Source organism: Trichechus manatus, unplaced genomic scaffold (genome assembly GCF_000243295.1).
Source record: "Trichechus manatus latirostris isolate Lorelei unplaced genomic scaffold, TriManLat1.0 scaffold00052, whole genome shotgun sequence".
NCBI lineage: Eukaryota > Metazoa > Chordata > Mammalia > Sirenia > Trichechidae > Trichechus > Trichechus manatus.
In genome coordinates, this window is record NW_004443988.1 from 7,281,311 (window position 1) to 7,300,200 (window position 18,890).

The 18,890-nt window shown below is 49.6% G+C and overlaps 3 protein-coding genes across 4 annotated transcripts in view; 1 reads left to right on the forward strand and 2 right to left on the reverse strand.

The window, feature by feature from the left end:
* ABHD1 (abhydrolase domain containing 1) overlaps window positions 1-4,420 on the forward strand; it is a 10,169-nt gene extending 5,749 nt beyond the window's left edge. The window contains 8 exon segments of the mRNA XM_023732398.1: window positions 1,935-2,092; window positions 2,443-2,625; window positions 2,810-2,855; window positions 3,074-3,186; window positions 3,338-3,511; window positions 3,740-3,788; window positions 3,892-4,057; window positions 4,182-4,420. Of these exon segments, the coding sequence (XP_023588166.1) occupies window positions 1,935-2,092; window positions 2,443-2,625; window positions 2,810-2,855; window positions 3,074-3,186; window positions 3,338-3,511; window positions 3,740-3,788; window positions 3,892-4,057; window positions 4,182-4,393 (1,101 nt within the window). The 3' untranslated portion in view covers window positions 4,394-4,420.
* On the reverse strand, window positions 4,409-8,241 carry PREB (prolactin regulatory element binding). Of its 2 annotated transcripts, XM_004377608.1 has the most exons (9): window positions 7,869-8,241; window positions 7,128-7,320; window positions 6,728-6,948; window positions 6,465-6,545; window positions 6,241-6,365; window positions 5,878-6,051; window positions 5,657-5,729; window positions 5,304-5,463; window positions 4,409-5,145 (listed from the first exon to the last, which is right to left on the reverse strand). In XM_004377608.1, exons 1-9 carry the CDS (start codon window positions 8,001-8,003, stop codon window positions 5,051-5,053), a joined length of 1,257 nt encoding a protein of 418 aa, XP_004377665.1. In that variant the 5' UTR covers window positions 8,004-8,241; the 3' UTR covers window positions 4,409-5,050. The 2 variants fall into 2 exon arrangements, with proteins under 2 accessions (XP_004377665.1, XP_023588199.1); XM_023732431.1 differs by lacking the exon at window positions 5,304-5,463 and having other exon boundaries at window positions 5,047-5,145; window positions 7,869-8,223.
* Window positions 8,242-11,854: 3,613 nt separating this feature from the next.
* PRR30 (proline rich 30) lies at window positions 11,855-13,066 on the reverse strand. Its single transcript, XM_004377691.1, has one exon. It carries the CDS (start codon window positions 13,064-13,066, stop codon window positions 11,855-11,857), a length of 1,212 nt encoding a protein of 403 aa, XP_004377748.1.
* Between the last annotated feature and the right edge of the window lie 5,824 nt (window positions 13,067-18,890).

Here is an 18,890-nt window from a genome sequence, read left to right on the forward strand (position 1 = left end):
GACGGCCTGGGCCCTGTGTGTTCCTGTCAGCTGAGACTAGTGAAGTGAGGAGCTGGAGCCAGCCTAGAGCGTTGGACTTGGCACCCAGCAGTAGAAGATGGTGAGCTCAGCCCTGAGCCCCCAGAATGGCACTTGGACAGAGCCCTTTTCTCTGCTTTTGGGTCTTGGCGCTGCCCTCTACTTGGGCTACTACTGGGCATGTGTGCCCCAGGTGCGTGCGGGTCCAGCGCTCTGGCTGGCGGGTTTGGGGATACTCGGGTCTAGGGCGCAGCCTCTAGCCTGGGGCTCAAGCCCTTTGCGAGAGCTGGGATGAGTGGGCCCCCCAAGCCTTGCGCTACAGCCAGGCTCCACTTGAGTTGGTTCTGTGCCTGGTGGCACAGAGGTTAAACCGTTTGGCTGCTAACGGAAAGATCAGGGGTTCAAACCCAGCTGCTGCTCGCCAAGATAAAGATGTGGCAGTCTGCTTCCGTAAAGAATTACAGCCTTGGAAACCCTTTGGGGGCAGTTCTACTCTGTCCTTTAGGGTCACTATGAGTGGGATGGCGACTGGTTTGTTTTTTGGTTTTAGAGTACCATTAAGGGCACAGGCTCCAGAGTCAGACCTGAAATCGAGTCCCCAGTTCTGCCACTAACTAGCTTTATGACCTTTAAGTTACTGAACATTCAAACCTGTTCCCACAGGCGGACCATAGTACTTATCCCATAGAGCTGTTGTGAAGATGAGGTAAAATCATGTAAAGTCCTTAGCGCAAAGCCTGGCACACAGTGAACACTCAACAAATTTTACCTACTAGTATTAGTGGTAGTATCATTATAATTATTAATCCTGCTTTGCCTCTTGCTTGCTGTATGACTTTGGGCAAACTACTTATGAAATATCCTATCTCAAATGGTTGTGCCCAGTGCCTGCATAAGTGCTCAATGAATCATAGCTATTGTTATTCCAGGGCTTAAGGACGATAGTACAAGTCACATCTCACAATCACACTATCAACTTAGCCTCTCTAGTTCTTCTGAGTATTGGGACTGTAGAAGAAATAGGAATCTGGTTCCCAAGTTCCTTAGGGCCTGCTACAGAAATGCAATTTCCATTATTGACTTTGAGGCCTTTTGGCTTTGTACAGCATGCTCCTCCTCCAGCCTTCTGCGTAGCTAGGTCCTCTCATTCACTTGATGCCCACCCAGAAGAACCAAGCAGAGGGGGTGAAAGTCAGGGCTGAGTGCCCACTGACCTCACCTGTCCCTGTCATCCCATCCCTGTTGCCTTCCCCCTGGGTGGCATGAAAGAGGGGAAAATCTGTTCATATTAGGATCATTTCTCCTTTAGAGTATAGTCTAGCAGCAGGGACCCCAGAAGAAAATGAGATGCTGTGGTAGAAAGGAGCCCTTCAGCAGTAGTGACCGCACACATTAGGGAACAACCGGAATGTGCAGGCAATTGGTGCTAAGGCCAGAAGCCAGAATGGCCAGAGCTAGTCTTGGGAAGATGACAGGGTTTGGGTAATCCAACTGCAAGGCAAATGTCACAGATTGAACAGTGCTGATTTCTTCAGTCCCTGCGTAGAACTCCAGCCTCTCCTTCCTGCTGGACACTTTTTCTGCCTTATATTACCTGCCTCTCTCCAAAATGGGTTTGGGGCATGGATAGGCTGAGTGGGACAGCCAGCACCCATCAACTGCAGCAGATCCTAGCCTTGGTTCTGAGTCAGTTCAGGGTCAATTCTAGAGTGGCAACACTGCAGGACAGGTTCTTTGGGGTGCTAGCTGGACTATATTGTCATTCCAGATTGAGATGTGTTGACTGTCGCACCCATAGACAAAGCAGGGCCCTCCAGGTGGGCCTCTGGAGAGGGGGTCACTCACCTTCTGGTGTTGGGTGCCTCCCTGGCTGGGTGCAAAGTCAGGGGAGTAAGGCAGATGGTGTGTGATTATAGAGGCCTCAACTGGTGACGGGGCTCAGGTTTCTGGCCTTCCTAGAACACTGTCCAGTCACTGTGGAGACATTCTACCCTACACTGTGGTGTTTTGAGGGGAGGCTACAAACCATCTTCCACGTCTTAATGCAGTCTCGGCCCCAAGTCTCTTAGTGGAGGTAAGAAGGGACAAAGGGAGTGAACATGAAGCTGCAACTATATAGGGGACCCCTACCTGTCTGCCTTTGTTAAAATGACGGTAATCTTTGCCCCAGATACATCAGTGTCATGAAGGTAAGAATGAAAGCATGTTTATGGGAGGGCTATATAATTGCACAACCTTGAGGTAGTAGTCTTCTGTGTCCCTGTCCCACCTCATTAAAGCTTAATGCTCTGCATAAAGCATGCCCTCAAAGGATGCTGATGGGAAGTTGTGTGACTTGTTTGTGGGTGGGGCGGGGGAGTAAAATCTTTGTGAAGTACATCAGGTTCCTAATAGTGTCTTTGTGTGCCCTCTCCAAAACTACAGTGAAGTCCTCCAAACCCTGGATGGAGGACAGTTCCTGCTAGACTCGGCTGGCCAGCATGACAGGAGCCAATACCCTGACCCTACCACCCAGCCCATCGTATTGCTGCTTCCTGGCATCTTAGGCAGTAGCCAGGAGACATGTATCTTGTACCTAGCTAACCAAGCTTTGAGGGATGGCTATAGGTAAGGATGGGCACAGCCTAGGAGTGGAATGGTGTCTGAGAACTTTAATAGGGAGAAGTCAATTCAGACCCTGATAGATATGGGGTGGAGTGCTATATGAAGGGGGCCTTTTGACTGGGGTCTTTCTGAAGGGAGAGGGGCTCCTAGGGAGGGTCTGGCTAAGATGTGCCTGTATGTGCCACAGGGCTGTTGTATTTAATAACTGGGGCTGCCGTGGGGAAGAACTGCTGGTGAGTCACCTCCCCACACAGCATGAAGCAGCAGCCCTTCACCCCACCCCTATCAGAGATGCTTGGCTCTGGGGCTCTATCTACTTATCCTTCCTCCACTTCCCTTCCTTCTCTCATCCCTTCCCTGCACTTGATCTTAGCCAAAAGGCCAAGAAGCAATTTTTCCTGCCTTCTGGCCAGGGCCTCCCTCCCTACCCAATGATACGGTTTACCCTCAGGCTCACAGGGCCTATTGTGCTGGGAGTACTGAACATCTGGAGACAGTTGTGAAGCACATAAAGGACCGCTACTCCAAAGCTCCACTTCTGGTTGTGGGCATTTCTCTTGGAGGGTAAAGGCTGCCTGGTCTCGGAGGGTGAAGGCTGCCTGGGCTTAACCCAAAGGCCTAGTCTTACCCCCACCCCCACTGTCCTCTCCCTCTCCGCCTGTCCCAACTCATGAATGCAAACCCTTCATTCATGGCTCCTGGTCCAACCCTGCAGGATACTGGTGTTGAACCACCTGGCACGGACTGGGCAAGCTGCAGGGGTGGTGGCAGCACTGACTTTCTCTGCATGCTGGGATTCCTTTGAGACTACCCACTCCCTGGAGACCCCTCTCAACTCACTGCTCTTCAATCAGCAACTCACTGCTGGCCTCTGCCAAGTTGTGGGCCAGTAGGGTCTTGGCAGGTGGGGAGGGGGCAGACGACAGGGTAGGATGGCCAGGTTCTCCCAGTGCTCAAGTAAGTTCTACAGCTGGGCTTTGTCACTCAAGAGATAGTAAGACATAGACTTGGGGCTGGAGGCTCTGGGTCAGGTCCAGGAGTAATGATGGTGGAGGGGAGAGGGCTTTTGGAAGAAGATTGGAATTTTAGATCCAAACCTCTATCTGCTCTTTTGCAGAAATAGAAAGGTGATTGAAAAGGTGGTGGATGTAGACTTCGTGCTATAGGTATAATCTTTCAAGCACTCCCTCCTCCCCAGTTACTTCTTCCAACATTTTCCTACTCCTCTTCCTCACCCTAGCTTCTCCCACCCACCTCCACCACCCCCAGGCCCGCACAATTCGCCAGTTTGATGAGCACTACACAACCGTGGCCTTTGGCTATCAAGACTGTGCTGCCTACTACCAAGCAGCAAGCCCAAGAACCAAGGTAGATGCCATCCGGGTCCCTGTACTCTGCCTCAATGCTGCAGACGACCCCTTTTCCCCAGCCAGCAGTGAGTACCCTGAACTTTGATGTTTAAGCCTCAGGGAAAGATGGGCCGTGAGATACAAGTGGAGAGAGGCCAGCTCTCAGTAAAAGTCCAGGTTCCTCACTTCCTCTCTGACCCCCACCCCCAGCCTTTCCCCTCTAGGCTGCCCAACACTTTCCCCACGTTGCACTGCTCATCACAGCCCAAGACGGCCACACTGGCTTCATGGAAGGGCTGTTCCCCAGGCACCACTGCTACATGAGCCGCGTCTTGCCTCAGTACGCCAGAGCCATCTTCTGGCACTCAGAGGAGCTGCTTAGCCTCAGGACTCTCCTACCTTCTGAGAGAGGCAAGAGTTGATAAAAGCACCATTTAGGGTTTCAGTTCAGTCTTCTCTAATTTATTAAATAACTTGTCCTGCCTAATGGGCTTAGATTCATTTTCCCCTTCTTCAAGGCTGGGATAGACTGTCCAGGAACTTACTGCATATTTAGCCTGGCTGGCTTAGAACTACCCAGCTGGACCCGTGGATTCCTCCCTGGGTTTATCTTTTGCCCTTTTCCTTCCCTAACAGCAAGTCCCAGGCCAGTCCTTGCCCGACAAATGCCAGGCGCTCCATGAGAAGAGCACTGGCCACAAGCTGTGAGGGGAGGAAGAGTAACGGATGACTTCTGCAGGAAGGACGGCAGCTTCTCCAGGCTCTTGGGCATCTTCACATATTTCCGGAAAAGGACAAGCTCAACTCTGGAGTCTCTGGTAGGCAGAGGGAAGAAGGCAGGTAGTTGTCTTGGGCTTCAGACACCGCTGTCCTGGGTGAATCCACAGATGATGAATGCAAGGTTCCCACAGTCACAGGGCCACAGCCAAGCTTGAATGGGAAAGGTAGGCAGTGCCTGTCCATCTCAGTGGGGGCAACCTCAGCTGTAGACCCAAATGGAGTGATCAGTGGGGAGTCCAGGCCTCCACTCTGTCTAGACAGAGACAGCATCCAGCCCCGATTTCCAGGGGGAAGGGAGGCTAAAGAAAGCCTGGAAAGGCACTTTGAAGCAGCAGGATGGTCACAATAATAAGCCCAACGCACAGCAGCAGCAGCAGCCACACAGGAACACTCCCTGCAGGAGGGGTAAGGGAAGATGTCAACAGTGAGAGGGGCTTCACAGCCTGAAGAACAGGACCCTCAACCTATTCCACACAAGGAGGAGCAGATGGTACAGTTTTCCAGGGGATGAGATTCTGCTACAGCTAAAGGTAGGGTGGTCCAATGACTCACGTCGTGAGGGCAGCAGGTGCAGCTGGCAACGACTGTCCACAGCTACAGAGAACAGGGCAGTTTCATGAGACCCAAGGAGCTCTGGACCACGACCCTTCTCAGGCAGAAAGGCCACATCTGTCACCACAATGCCATGGGCTTCCCTCACATAGTAGAGGCGCTAGGGGCAGGAGGAGAAGTAGTGAGGGAAGGCCCAGTTGGGAGGCTTCCCACTGGAAAATATGCCTCCTGTCCCCAGAAGGCTTTCCCTCTACAGGGTGGGCCAGACTTCTTTCTGCACACTCTAGGTAGAGGCAGACTGAGTGTCCCCACCCTAAAGAGCCCTCAGGGTTGTGCCCACTTTCACCCATTACCTGGAGAGAGAAAGCTATGTAGATGGCAACAGAGCCAGTGACCATGCCCAGGCCTAGGAACGTGCCCGATTCACTGCAACAAATTAATAAAGTGCTCACTGTCCTGGAGGCCTCTGCATAGAGCCTTGTTCACCAACAGCAGTCCTCAGGGGTTCAGGCAGGACTCTTTCCCAAGCTCCCCAGGTTCCCCCATACCCAGCCAAGCCAGCACTGCCTCACACCTGACACTGAGGCAGGAGATGACTTCATGGCCACAGGACTTGGTCCGAAGGGGCAAGAAGGTGGAACCATCCCAGGCTGTGAGGTAGCAGGGCGGAGGCTGGCGCTGGCGCTTGTGGGGAATCTGCACCGTGAAGAGTCGCAGCCTAGCAGGCTGGTCTGGAACCCTCCCAAACCTGGGGCCAGGAGATAGGCTGCTCAGTTCCCAGGGCCTGCCCACCTGCCTGTGGAGGTTTGTGCCCTCCTGCATTCTGGTCAGGCCTGGGCTGACACCCACACCAAGGCCACAATCCTCCCCAGCTTCCCTATTCCCCCCACCACATCTGGGCTGTGCCTCTTTTAACCACCTTCCGGGGTCTTCACACCTGCAGGCCTGGTAGCGGTAAGGCATGTTAGAAAAGGTGGGTCCATTCTCTTGCCAGTGCAGCTGTGTCACCAGCTGATCCTTCTGCCACACGGAGGCCTTAAAGTCCTGGCCCACAGTTACCAACTAGTCAGGAATAAAGATTCCAAGGATGGGCAGTCAGGGGATCCACTTACCGAGCAAGCAGCACAACTACCTACTTCCTCCACCCCTTCACCTCCTCACCTTGCCATCAGGCCCCAAAGCCAGGTCCTCAATCTCCCCTTCGTGGGCTTTGAACTCCAGAACTTTCTTCAGGCTAGGTACCTGCAGCCAAACCACCACTCTGGTTAGCCCAAGCACCCAGCAGGAGCACTCCTTTTCTCTTTTAACGGCTACTTAATGCAGGCTTCACTCACATTTCTCAGAACACACATTTGGTTTCTCACAGTTTTGGCCTTGCTGCTACTGACTCACCCGCCCTAACCACCCCCCCCCAAAAACCCCACCTGCCAGACACGAATGTAGCCATCCGTCCCTCCAGTGGCAAGCTGGGTGTTATCGTGGTTGAAGCATACAACTTTCTGCAGTGGATCAGCGCTGAAGTCTGTCTGCACCACCTGCAAATCCTCGACACTGAGTTCTACCCCCTCACAGTGGGTTTCTGCTCCAGATTTCTGCCCTGCTGGAGCTGCCCCCTTCCTTTGTCGCGGTCCCTGGTCCTTGGAACCTGCAATACAAACAGCCTGCCAGGTCCCAGGCTTCTATAGTAGCACTAGCTTTTCTCCACATGGCAGGTGAACATCCAGCTTCCAGTCTGCTACCATAACCCCACTTCTTTTAGAGAGACCAAGAGGAGAGTGATCTTACTCATCTCGTTTCCAAAGGGATAGAGACAGGGCTCCTCACCTGCCTTCTCTGCCTTGTTGCTGCCCTTTTGCCAATGGGTCTGGAAGCGCAGGAGCTGACACTGGGCATCCTGCCCTGCAGCAAGGATGTCACCAGCCAGTGCCAAGTTCATGGTGGCCCGTGTCTCTGTGTCATGGGAGTGTAGCAAGGAGGCGCTCAGGCGCCCATTAATCTGCTCTAGCTGCAGAAAGTGCTGAGAGAGGAAACCAGGATGAGCAAGATTCAGGAGTACTCAGAGCACACCTCAGGGCAAACTGACATCTGTAGTCTGAGGCCTTACCCCTTTGCTTACTGCACTTCCTAGTTCACAAGGCTTTCTGAAGTCCTTATCTTACCTGGGCTGGGAATATTACCTCCAATTTACAGAACAACAGATTGAGATTCAGAAAGTGAAGGAACATGGCCCGCGGCCAAATGCGCCGCTTTCACCGCTGCTAGTCGGCACACAGACAGGCCTATGTGGCCTCCCGGGAAAAGGACAGAATAAGACCCTGTGGCTGCTCTTGAGGTCGAGTTGAAACGCTCCTGCCTACGCAGCGGTGTGTGCAGTTTTCACTTCACCTTAAGAGTCTCTCAACCGCCCGAATGAAACTCGCGCCGGGGCGCCCGGCTTGCTGGGGATCCCCGCCAAGGATGGGCAGGGCCAGAAGCTGAGATACGGCCCGTCCCCGCGACCCCCAGCCACCCCGGAATCGCCCTTAGCCGTGGAGTAGCCCAGCCCCAGTGGCCCTGCGGTCTCACCACGCCATTCTTTATGCCTGTCTTCGCGGCGCCTCCTCCGCCGGCCGCGATGAGCAGCCCCGCGCTGGCGTCCACCTGAAGCGCGTACAACGGGAACGGGGCCCGGTATAATTCTGGCGCCCGACGCCGGCCCATCCCGCCCGGCGCTCTTCACTGCTCACACCGCGGCACCTGGGACATGCCCGGCCTGACTCCTGCCCCGGTCGCCGTTGAAACTTGGTCCAGTTGCCGCCTGGAGGACCCCCGGCTCCTCTCACACCCGCGGGGCTGCCAATACTCTAACCACACACAGGCCCCATCTGCCTCCCGGCCGCCTAACCCCGCTCCAGATGCGCAGCGCGAACGCGACCTATCCAGCCGCTCTCCCCGCGCAAGTGCAGAACCACTAATACGCGTCAGCACTAGTTGGCCAGGCGACACAACACGGGCGCCGGTCCCGCCCCCTGCGACGACAGGCTCCGCCATCTTTGTGCGGGGCGTGGGAGGTGCCTCTTCCTTCAAGGAATGCCTTTGGTCATTATGGAAAAGACGAGGTGGGGCTGACAAAAATGCCCGGTTGCCAGTGGAGTTGGTTCCGGCTGATGGCGACCAATAGAAGTGTGCTCCGTAGGGCTTTCATGGCTGTGACCTTTTGGAAGCAGACCGCCAGGGCTTTCTTCAGAGGTGCCTCTGGATAGGTTGAACAGCCAACGTTTAGGTTAATAGCTAGGTGCCTAACCGCTTGCACCACCCAGGGACTCCTAATAAAGGCTAATAAACCTTTAAGTAAAAATAACCTTGGATTAAGGCTGTTTATACTTCAGGGATGATACACTGACTCATACAAGCACAGCCTTTACGTTTTAACCCAGAGAGAAAGTGATTTGTTCAAGGTCACACACCAGAAACATGACCTGTGGCTCTCGCCTCTTAATGGAGGCAGCATGGTCTTTAAACCAGACAAAGAAACCAAATCTACTGCAATTCCAACTCACAGGGACCTTATAGGACAGAGTAGGACTGCCCCACAGGGTTTCCAAGAAGGTAATCTTTTTTTTTTTTTTAATTGTGATTTAGGTGGAAGTTTACAAAGCAAATTAGTTTCTCATTAAACAGTTAATACACAAGTTGTTCTGCGACGTTGGTTGTCAACCCCGCGATGTGTCAACACTCTCCCCTTCTCCACCCCAGGTTCCCTGTTTCCGTTTGTCAAGTTTTCCTGTCCCTTCCTGCCTTCTCATCTTTGCTTTCGGGCTGGTGTGCCCATTAGTCTCGTATACATGATTAAAGTATGGAGAACGTCCCTCATGTGTGTTATTGTTGGCCCTATAGACCTGTCTAATCTTTGGGAAGGGTGAACCTCAGGAGTGACTTCAGTACTGAGTTAAAAGCGTCTGGGGCCATACTCTCAGGGCAAGCCTGTAACCTATATGGAAGCAGACTGCCACATCTTTCTCCCGTGGGGCAGCTAGTACGTTCCAACCACTGACCTTTTGGGTAGCAGGCAAGTGCTTTAACCATTGTGCCACCAGGGCTCCTCCAAAACCAGACAAAACGACCTTCAAACCCTGAATTCACTGCTTACTAGTATGAGGAAGCCACTATCTATCTTAACACCTGTCATGGATTTGTGCGGATTTTGTCCCCCAAAAATATGCGTATCAATTTGGCTAGACCACGATTCCCAGTATTGTGGGATTGTCCACCATTTTGTCATCTAATGTGATTTTCCTATGTGTTGTAAATCCTATCTCTATGATGTTAATGAGATGGGATTAGCGGCAGTTATGTTAATGAGGCAGGACTCAATCAGGTTGTGTTTTAAGCCAATCTCTTTTGAGATATAAGAGAAGTGAGCAGAAAGACATGGGGACCTCATCATTATGCTGAGTGAATTTAGTCAGTCACAGAGGGACAAATATTGTATAAGACCACTATTATAAGAACTCAAGAAAAAGTTTAAACACAGAAGAAAACATTCTTTGATAGTTAACAAGGGTGGGGAGGGAGGATGAGGTTATTTACTAACTAGATAGTAGATAAGAATTACCTTAGGTGAAGGGAAGGACAGCACACACTACAGGGGAAGTCAGCACAACTGGGCTAAACCAAAGCTAAGAAGTTTCCTGAATACAGTCAAACACTTTGAGGGACAGAGTAGCAGGGGTAGGGGTCTCGGTACCATGCTTTCAGGGGACATTTAGGTCAATTAGCATAACAAAGCTTATTAAGAAAATGTTCTGCATCCTACTTTGGTGAGTGGCGTCTGGGAAGCGGCCATCTAAGATGCATCAATTGGTCCCAACCACTTGTAGTAAAGGAGAATGAAGAACATCAAAGACACAAGGAAAGTATTAGCCCAAGAGACAGAAAGAGCCACATACACCAGAGACTTCATCAGCCTGAGACCAGAAGAACTAGATGGTGCCTCGCTACCACCAATGACCGCCCTGACAGGGAACACAACAGAGAGTCCTGGATGGAGCAGGAGTAAGGTCGGGTGCAGAGCTCAAATTCTAGTAAGAAGACCAGACTTAATGGTCTGACTGAAACTGGAGGAACCCCGGAAAGCATGGCCCCTGGATTCTCCATCAGCCCAGAACTAAAACAATTTCCGAAGCCAAGTCTTCAGACAGGGATTGGACTGGACTGTGGGACATAAAGAGATACTTGTGAGGAGCTGTGCCTCTTAGCTTAAGTACATACAAGAGACTAAACGGGCAGCTTCTGTACCGAAGGTGAGATGGGAAGGCAGAGAGCATTAGGAGCTGGTTGAATGGACATGGGAAATCAGGGGTGGAAGGGAGGAGTGTGCTGTCACAGTATAGGGAGAGCAATTAGAATCACATAACAATGTATGTATAAATTTTTGTATGGGAAAAAAATTTAAAAAAAGACATGGGGACTTCATACCAGCAAGGGAGCAGCACCGGGAGCAGAGCGAGTCCTTTGGACCCGGGTTCCCTGTGCCTGAGAAGCTCCTAGACCAGGGGAAGTTTGATAACCAGGGACCTTTCTCCAGAGCCGACAGAGAGAGAAAGCCTTCCCCTGGAGCTAGTGCCCTGAATTTGGACTTCTAGTCTCTGAGACTGTGAGAGAATAAATTTCTCTTTGTTAAGGCCATCCACTTGTGGTATTTGTTATAGCAGCACTAGATGACTAAGACAATACCCATCCTCCATGGTTAGCAGAGGCAGGAGTCTTCCGTTCCCTTTCTCGAGGCTTCTTCTTCCCACTCTTGAGCACTCCCACTCCTGAGCAGGTTTTGGGATAAGGCTGCCCACCTTCTGACACCCTGGCTTCTCCGAGTGCAGGAGGTTGGGGAGGTAACGTGGCTCCAAGTAGGCCTATCTCTGCCTGACACCTCACCTGCCCATTTGGGTTTTTTGTCTCCTGTCTGAGGACCAGCATATTCCCCTGTGAGTGGACTCAAGGAATGATCTTCTCTGCAAGGAGACACTCCCTGCTCCCGGAACTGGTCGCCTCAGCAGGCATCCATGTTACCTAAGGTGCACCCAAAGGAATGGGCCCAGTGGCTTCAGCTCTGCAGATGCTGGTATCAATCCCATGGAGATGAATTAAATGTATGAAGGGCCTGGTAGAGCATAAGTGCATCTCAGGCACTCAGCCCTTGTGGGGCCCTTGCCCTCCTTGGGTCCGTGATATGGGCTCTATGTTTCCTTTGACTCCCCTAAGAGGGCCCATTTGGGGAGTGGCACTGATGTAGGTATAGCCACCCATTCTTAGTAGGACACAAACATAAGTGTTGCAGGGTCAGGCTTTATTGGATACACTGAAGGCTGGATGGGGCCTTGGTGCCCTTGGTCCTCTTCAGCCAGGGGACAGCAGACTCCACAAGGGGCTCCCAGGGTTCAGAGCCGGAGAACATACCTGTCCTCCAGTCAGCCAGCCCTTTAGGGTATCTCGGGGGCTCCCAGAGATCTGGGGCCTGGTGGGGAGGGTGGTGTTTGGAGGAGTTGCTCCGGGAACCCTCCGTGGCTCTGGAACTAGGATGGTGAACTTGGGGGAATGGGCTCTGAAGAGACAGACTTGGGGGCAGAGGAAGGCTTGGGCCTCAGAGAGGCAGTGGCCCGTCTTGGTGCGTGGAGGGGATGCCCTGAGCTGCGTGTGGAGTTTAGTGATTGAGGGCCTGGCGACCTGAGACTCCTGGTCTGGGAAGGTGTGCCTGGGGCTGTATCTGCCCGGGCCTGAGCCACTGTGGCTCGAGATGCTGGTGCCCGAATTGCCCGGGCTTGACACCCAGGGGCCTGAGCAGTCTCTCCCTGACGTCCTACTTCCTCCAGACTTCTTTCTGGCAACAGATGCAAGGCCCTGGCCTGGCCCCGAGGTAGGCGGAGGCCGAAGCCGATGCCTATGCGGAGCGGCCCAGACTCCTGGCCCTGTGCACAGGGCAGTAGTTGGGGAAAGGCCAGTAACCGGGGCCCAGTCCTGTACCTGGGGATGGGGCAGGAGGGGCTGCGTGGACGGAGACACACCAGGCATATAGGATACTCCACGACTGGGGCCTGGCCGGTTCTGCCTAGCCACAGGCGCTGCAAAAGCAGTAGACGCAGGTCGTGTGCGATGCGGCGGTGCCCCAGATGGACTACCAGGGCCTGGGCCAGGGCCCCTGGGTCCCTGAACTCTGCAGGGTCCCTCTCGCTTGCCACGCATCCCCCTACCACTCCAGGGGACCCGGAGTCCCTGTACTGATGCAAGTGCCGTGTCTGCCTGGAAGAGTGGACCCCAGAAGGTAGGCTGGGGCTGGGGGAAGTAAGTGTGGGCCTAGGTGGGCCTTCGGGATGGGAAGGAGAGTAGCAAGGTGAGCTGGGGAGAGAGGAGTTCTGTGGCTGAGAGGGAGAGGAGGAGAGCAGGTTAGAGGGAGAGGATGACCGCGGAAGGGAGAGAGAGGGATAATTCTGGTGAAAGAAAGTGGGGGAAGATGGGAGAGGGGAAGAGTTCAGATGCGGGACCGAGTCAGAATTTGAGTCAGAAGAGAAGCATGAGTCTGGAGAGTGGGAGTGTGGGGGAGGAGAGAATGGTAGCTGGGATTGAGGGGAAGAGGGGAAATGTGGATGGGAGGGAGGAAGTGATTGATGGGGAGGGGGAGGCTGTCGGTTTGGGGGAGGGGAGTCCACAAGTTGTGAGAGGCCCTGAGCAGGGGGCCCAGGGGACACTGCGTTTTGTAGCAGCACCTGGTCCTTGTTTTGAGGCAACATTGCCTTGAATCCAGAAGCGACCTGGGCGACAAGACCAGGGATGAGAGACCTGGCAGACGCAGGACCAGAATCTCGAAGCCAGAAGTTGATGAGAAATCAGGGCCTGCTTCTGTGCTCAGAGTGCGGCTCCAGCCTGGGGCAGGTGCTGGTGGCAGACCAAGGGGATACCTTGCCCTGCAGCACCAGGCTCTCTGGGTGCTCAGGTGGGAGCTTGGGTCTAAGCGTGGCCTCTCATTTCTTTGCAGTCAGCCATTGAAGAGGGATGTGTTGGGATGGAGGATCAGAGCTGCCTCTTAGGAGCTGAGGGGCAGCAGCGATTATCTAGGTGGGGCAGGAGGAAGGCACAGCCTGTAGGACCTGCGGAGAAAGAGACAGAGCCCAAGATACTGGGACAATTGGTCCCTCTCATCCATATTTTCCCTCTTTCTCCTGTCTCCTTCTTCCCTTCTCCACAGTCCCACTCTTACTATCAGGATGTCAAGGTCACTGGGTGGTGCCAATGGTATGCGCTCAACTACAAACCAAAAGGTTGGTGGTTTAAATCCACGCAGCGGCGCTGTGAAAGAAAGGCCTTCGATCTACTTCTGTAAGATTACAGCCATTGAAAACCCTATGGAGTGCAGTTCTACTCTGAAACATGGAGTCAGAATCCACTCGATGGCAGCAAATTTGGTTTTTGGTATCAGGGTGTCCTTAGGCAAATCCCTCCTTGGATCTGTTTTTCCCTTCCACAAATGAGAGGTTTGGATGAGGTGATCTGTAAACTGTCCTAGTGGTAAGGGTCTGCGATCTGTGATTTTCTTGACCTTACTCAGCTCCAGAGCTATTTCTCTTCTCTTCAGAGTCAGAAGGACTCACAGTGGCCCTAGACTTCTCACGGCAGACTTTTACCTCGCTGTGGTCTGCCTCAAGCCAAGTTCCAGGCTGAAATCACCAAGACCCTAAATCTACATCAGTCTTTAGGGTCAGAAGAGCTGGCAAAATGCCCAGGGAAGGTGAGAGCCGGGGAGGAAAGGAGTAGGGAGTAGGAAAGGTGGGGTGGGGTTAGAGGAGTGGGCTTGGGGGATGGGGTAGATATGGGGCTAGGAGTTGAGGGTGTTTGCGTCTGTGTATGCTTACCAACGAGGATTCCACTGGACTGTGTTTCACAAGGGCTTCAGCAATGAGGGAACCTGGGAGAGAGAGGAACAGTCACCACACTGTGGCTCCACTTCCATCTTCCCCCAGCATCTGTCACCCTAGAGTCTGACCCAGATTTCTGTCTGAGCCTTGCCCTCAGTCCTCCTTCTGACAGGCGGAGGTCTTCTGTGTTACAGATTCTGTTCTCCTAAACCCGAATCAGGGATTCAGCAAGCATCCTGGCGTCCTGCCACTCTGATTCCCACGACCAGTTGTTGTCCCTAATGCTGCCGTCCTCTGGCTCTGTCTGGCCCCGACTAAGATGGCTTATTACGCCCAGCAGCAGCAGCAGCAGTAGCAGTGGGGCCAGCAGGTGCAAAGCCTCTGGGAGACTGTGACTTTGTCCAACGGGCGGCGACCCCGGCGCCGCCCCCATTGGGAGCTGAAGACCCCATTCCCTGGGGTAGTACTCCCTGGCATCCAGTGCCTGTGTCACAAAGGTCAGGGACTGACATCATAGAATCTCTGCCTCAAGGCTCTGAGACTTCCTTTAGAGATGTCCAAAGTCTGGCCCTTGACAACACCGTGAAGCAGACACGTTTCTGGTGCACTTGTTTCCCCTTCTGGCCCTAGCCCCCACCTCTGCTGTCTGCTCCCACCCTCTCGTCCACGTCCGTTGTTGTTGTTCTCAACAACCGGCAACAGACAACCGCAGAGCCTATCTGGGCTGGGCCCTCCCTTCAGTTCCTGTCTTCCTCTGCTTTCTGAGCAGTGGCTCATGTTCCACACCTTTTCCCTGCCATGGGATATATTTATTATGTTTTAATAATATTATCTTAACAGATTTATTAAGATATAATTCACATACCATACACATACAATCTACCCATTTAATTCTAGCATATTCACAGGGTTGTACAAATCATCACCACAATCTAATTTTGGAACATTTTTGTCCCCCCAAAAAGATTTCCTGTACCCATTAGCAGTCACTGCCATCCCCCGCCTTCAGTCCCTGGCAACCACAAATCAACTTTCTGTTTCTATGGATTTGCCTATTCTAGACACTTCATATAAATGGAATCGTATAATATGTGGCCTTTTGCGATTGCCCTCTTTCACTTAGCATAATGTTTTCAAGGTTCATCCATGTTGTAGCATGTATCAATAATACTTTATTCCTTTTTATGGCTGAATAATAATCCGTTGTATAGATATACCACATTTTGTTTATCCATTCAACAATTGATGGACATGTGGGTTGTTTTTTCCACTTGTTAGCAATTATGAATAATGCTGCTATGAACATTCATGTACAAGTTTTTGTGTGGACTTATGTCTTCATGTGTCTTGGGTAGATCCCTAGGACAGGACTGTTTGGTCACATGGTAACTCTATATTTAATAATCTGAGGAACTGCCAAGTTGTCTTCCAAATAGGCTATACTATTTTTCAAACCCACCAGCAGGATATGAAGGTTCCAGATGTTTTTTTATCCCTGCCAACACATGTTATTACCTGTCCTTTTTAAAACGTTTTTTAAATTATGGTAAAATACACATAACATAAAATTTACCATTTTCACCATTTTAAGTGTACAATTTAGTGGCATTAATCATATTCACAATGTCGTATAACTATTTCCAGAACTTTTTCATCATCCCAAACAGACACTGTACCCATGGAACAATAATTCCCCACTCCCTCCTTCCCCCAGCCCCTGGTAGCAATTATTCTACTTTTTGTCTCTATGAATTTGCCTATTCTAGATACCTCATATAAGTGGAATCATGCAATATTTGTCCTTTTGTGTCTGGCTTATTTCAGTCAGCATAATGTTCTCAAGGTTCATCCATGTTGTAGCATGTATCAAAATTTCATTCCTTTTAATGGCTGAATAATATTCCATTGTGTGTATATACCACATTTTCTTTATCCATTTATCTGTTGATGGACACGGGTTATTTCCACCTTTTGACTATTGTAAATAGTGCTGCTATGGTCTGGAGAACTAATATTCTACACAAAAAATGGCCTCACTTACCTTGAGACTGGAGAACTAGATGGTGCCTGGCTACCACTACTAACTATTCCAACCAGGGGCTCAATAAATGGTCCCAGATAGAATGGGAGAAAAATGTAGAACAAAACTCAAATTCCTTAAAAAAAAAAAAAAAAAAAAAAGACCAGACTTACCGGACTGGTAGAAATTGGATGAGCCCCGAAGATCATCACCCTGGGATACCCTTTAAACTTACAACTTAAACCACTTCCAGAGGTCACCTTTTAGCCAGGTGACAGATCTGCCCATGAGTTAAATAATATCACCCATGAGTACTGGGCTCCCCTAAATAATCATCTGGATGAAACCAAATGGTAAACATTTTCTCTAGACCAAACATGAGCAGGTAAGGGAGGATAGGAAAGCTAGATTAAGGAAAACAGAGCAAGCAGAATGGAAATAATGAGACTGCTGATACATTGTGAAAAATGTAACCAACGTCACTGAACAATATGTATAGAAATTGTTAAATGAGAACCTAAGTTTCTGTGTAAACTGTCACCAAAAACAATAAAATATTTTTAAAAAATAATGCTGCTATGAACATTGGTGTACATGTATCTGTTTGAGTCCGTTTTCAATTCTTTTGGGCATATACCTAGGAATGGAATTGCTGGATTATATAACAATTTTAAGTTCAACTTTTTGAAGAACCACCAAACTGTTTTCCACAGTGGCTGGAACAGTTTACATTCCTACCATCACTGCACAAGCTTTCCAATTTCTCCACATCCTTGCCAACACTTGTTTTTTGTTTTTTGTTTTTTTTTTTTGATAATTGCCATCTCATTGTGGTTTTGATTTGCATTTCCCTAATGACTGATGGTGTTCAGCATGTTTTCATGTGCTTATTGGCCATTTGTATATCTTCTTTGTAAAAAAAGAAAAAGTCCTTTACCCATTTTTTAATTGGGTTGTTTGTCTTTTTGTTGTTTGTTTAGTTTTAGGAGTTCTTTATGTAGTCTGGATTCTAAACCCTTATCAGATATAGCATTTGAAAATATCTTCTCCCATTCTGTGTGTTGTCTTTTCACTCTCTTGATAGTGTCCTTTGATACAGAAGTTTTTTTTTTTTAACTTAGATAAAGTCCTAGGTATCTATTTTTACTTTTATTGCCTGTGCCTTTGGTGTCATGCTTAAGAAATCATTGCCTAATCCAAGGTCACGAAGATTTTCACTTATATTTTCTTCTAAGTGTTTTATAGTCTTAGCTGTTAAATTTAGCTCTTTGATCCATTTTGAGTTAATTTTTATATATGGTATAAGATAAGGGTCCAACTTCATTCTTTTGCATGTGGATATACAGTTTTCCCAGTATTATTTTTTGAAATACTGTCCTTTCCCTATTGCTTAGTGTTGGATCCCCTGTCTAAAATCAATTGACTGTATAAGTGAGGATTTATTTCCGTGCTCTCTATTCTATTCCATTGATCAATATATCTATCCTATGCCAGTAACATACTGTTTTGATTGCTGTAGCTTTGTAGTAAGTTTCGAAATAAGCAAGTGTGAAATCCTTAGCTTTTTTCTTCTTTTTCAGGATTGTTTTGGTTATTTGGGGTCACTTGAGATTCCATATGAATTTTAGGATGGATTTTTCTATTTTTGTAAAAATCACCATTGAAGTTTTGATAGGGATTGCACTGAATCTGTAGACTGCTTTGGGTAGTAGTGTCATCTTAACAATGTTAAGCCTTCCAATTCATGAACATGGTATGTTTTTCCATTTATTTAGGTCTTCTTTAATTTCTTTCAGCAATGTTTTTAGTTTTCAGTGTACAAGTCTTTCTCCCCTTGCTTAAAATTTTTCTAACTATTTTATTCTTTTTTGGTGCTATTTTAGATGGAATTGTCTTGATTTTCTTTTCGTATAGTTCATTGCAAGTTTGTAAAAATACAACTGATTTTTTTTTTGTGCTTTAGATGAAGGTTTACAGAACAAACTAGTTTCTCATTCAACAGTTAGTACACATATTGTTTTATGACATTGGTCAACAACCCCATGACATGTCAACACTCTCCCTTCTCGACCTTGAGTTCCCTATTACCAGCTTTCCTGTCCTCTCCTGCCTTCTAGTCCTTGTCCCTGGGTTGTTGTGCCCCTTTAGTCTTGTTCTGTTTTATGGGCCTGTCTAATCTTTGGCTGAAGGGTGAACTTCAGGAGTGACTTCATTATTGATCTAAAAGGGTGTCTGGGGGCCATACTCTTGGGGTTTCTCCAGTCTCTGGCAGGCCAGTAAGTCTCGTCTTTTTTTGTGAGTTAGAATTTTGTTCTACATTTTTCCCCAGCTCTGTCTGGGACCCTCTATTGTGATCCATGTCAGAGCAGTCAGTGGTGGTAGCCAGGCACCATCTAGTTGTGCTGGACTCAGTGTGGTGGAGGCTGTGGCAGTTGTGATTCATTAGTCCTTTGGACTAATCTTTCCCTTGTGTCTTTGTTTTTTTTTCATTCTCCCTTGTTGCCAAAGGGGTGAGACCAATGGAGTATCTTAGATGGCTGCCCACAGACTTTTGTTTGTTTGTTTGTTTAAGATTTTTTTTTTTAAATTGTACTTCAGGTGAAGGCTTACAGAACAAATAGTTTCTCATGAAACAGTAGTACACATATTGTTTTATGACATTGGTTAACAACCCCACAACAT

Excerpts from the sequence above, each read along its gene's own strand:
- PREB (XM_004377608.1), bottom strand. The coding sequence starts at position 8,003 with ATGGGCCGGCGTCGGGCGCCAGAATTATACCGGGCCCCGTTCCCGTTG. Across the intron at positions 7,321-7,868 it reads CAGGCATAAAGAATGGCGTG|CACTTTCTGCAGCTAGAGCA; the intron begins GTGAGACCGCAG and ends TTCCTCTCTCAG. Across the intron at positions 6,546-6,727 it reads GCTACATTCGTGTCTGGCAG|GTACCTAGCCTGAAGAAAGT; the intron begins GTGGGGTTTTTG and ends GTTTGGCTGCAG.
- PRR30 (XM_004377691.1), bottom strand. The coding sequence starts at position 13,066 with ATGTTGCCTCAAAACAAGGACCAGGTGCTGCTACAAAACGCAGTGTCC.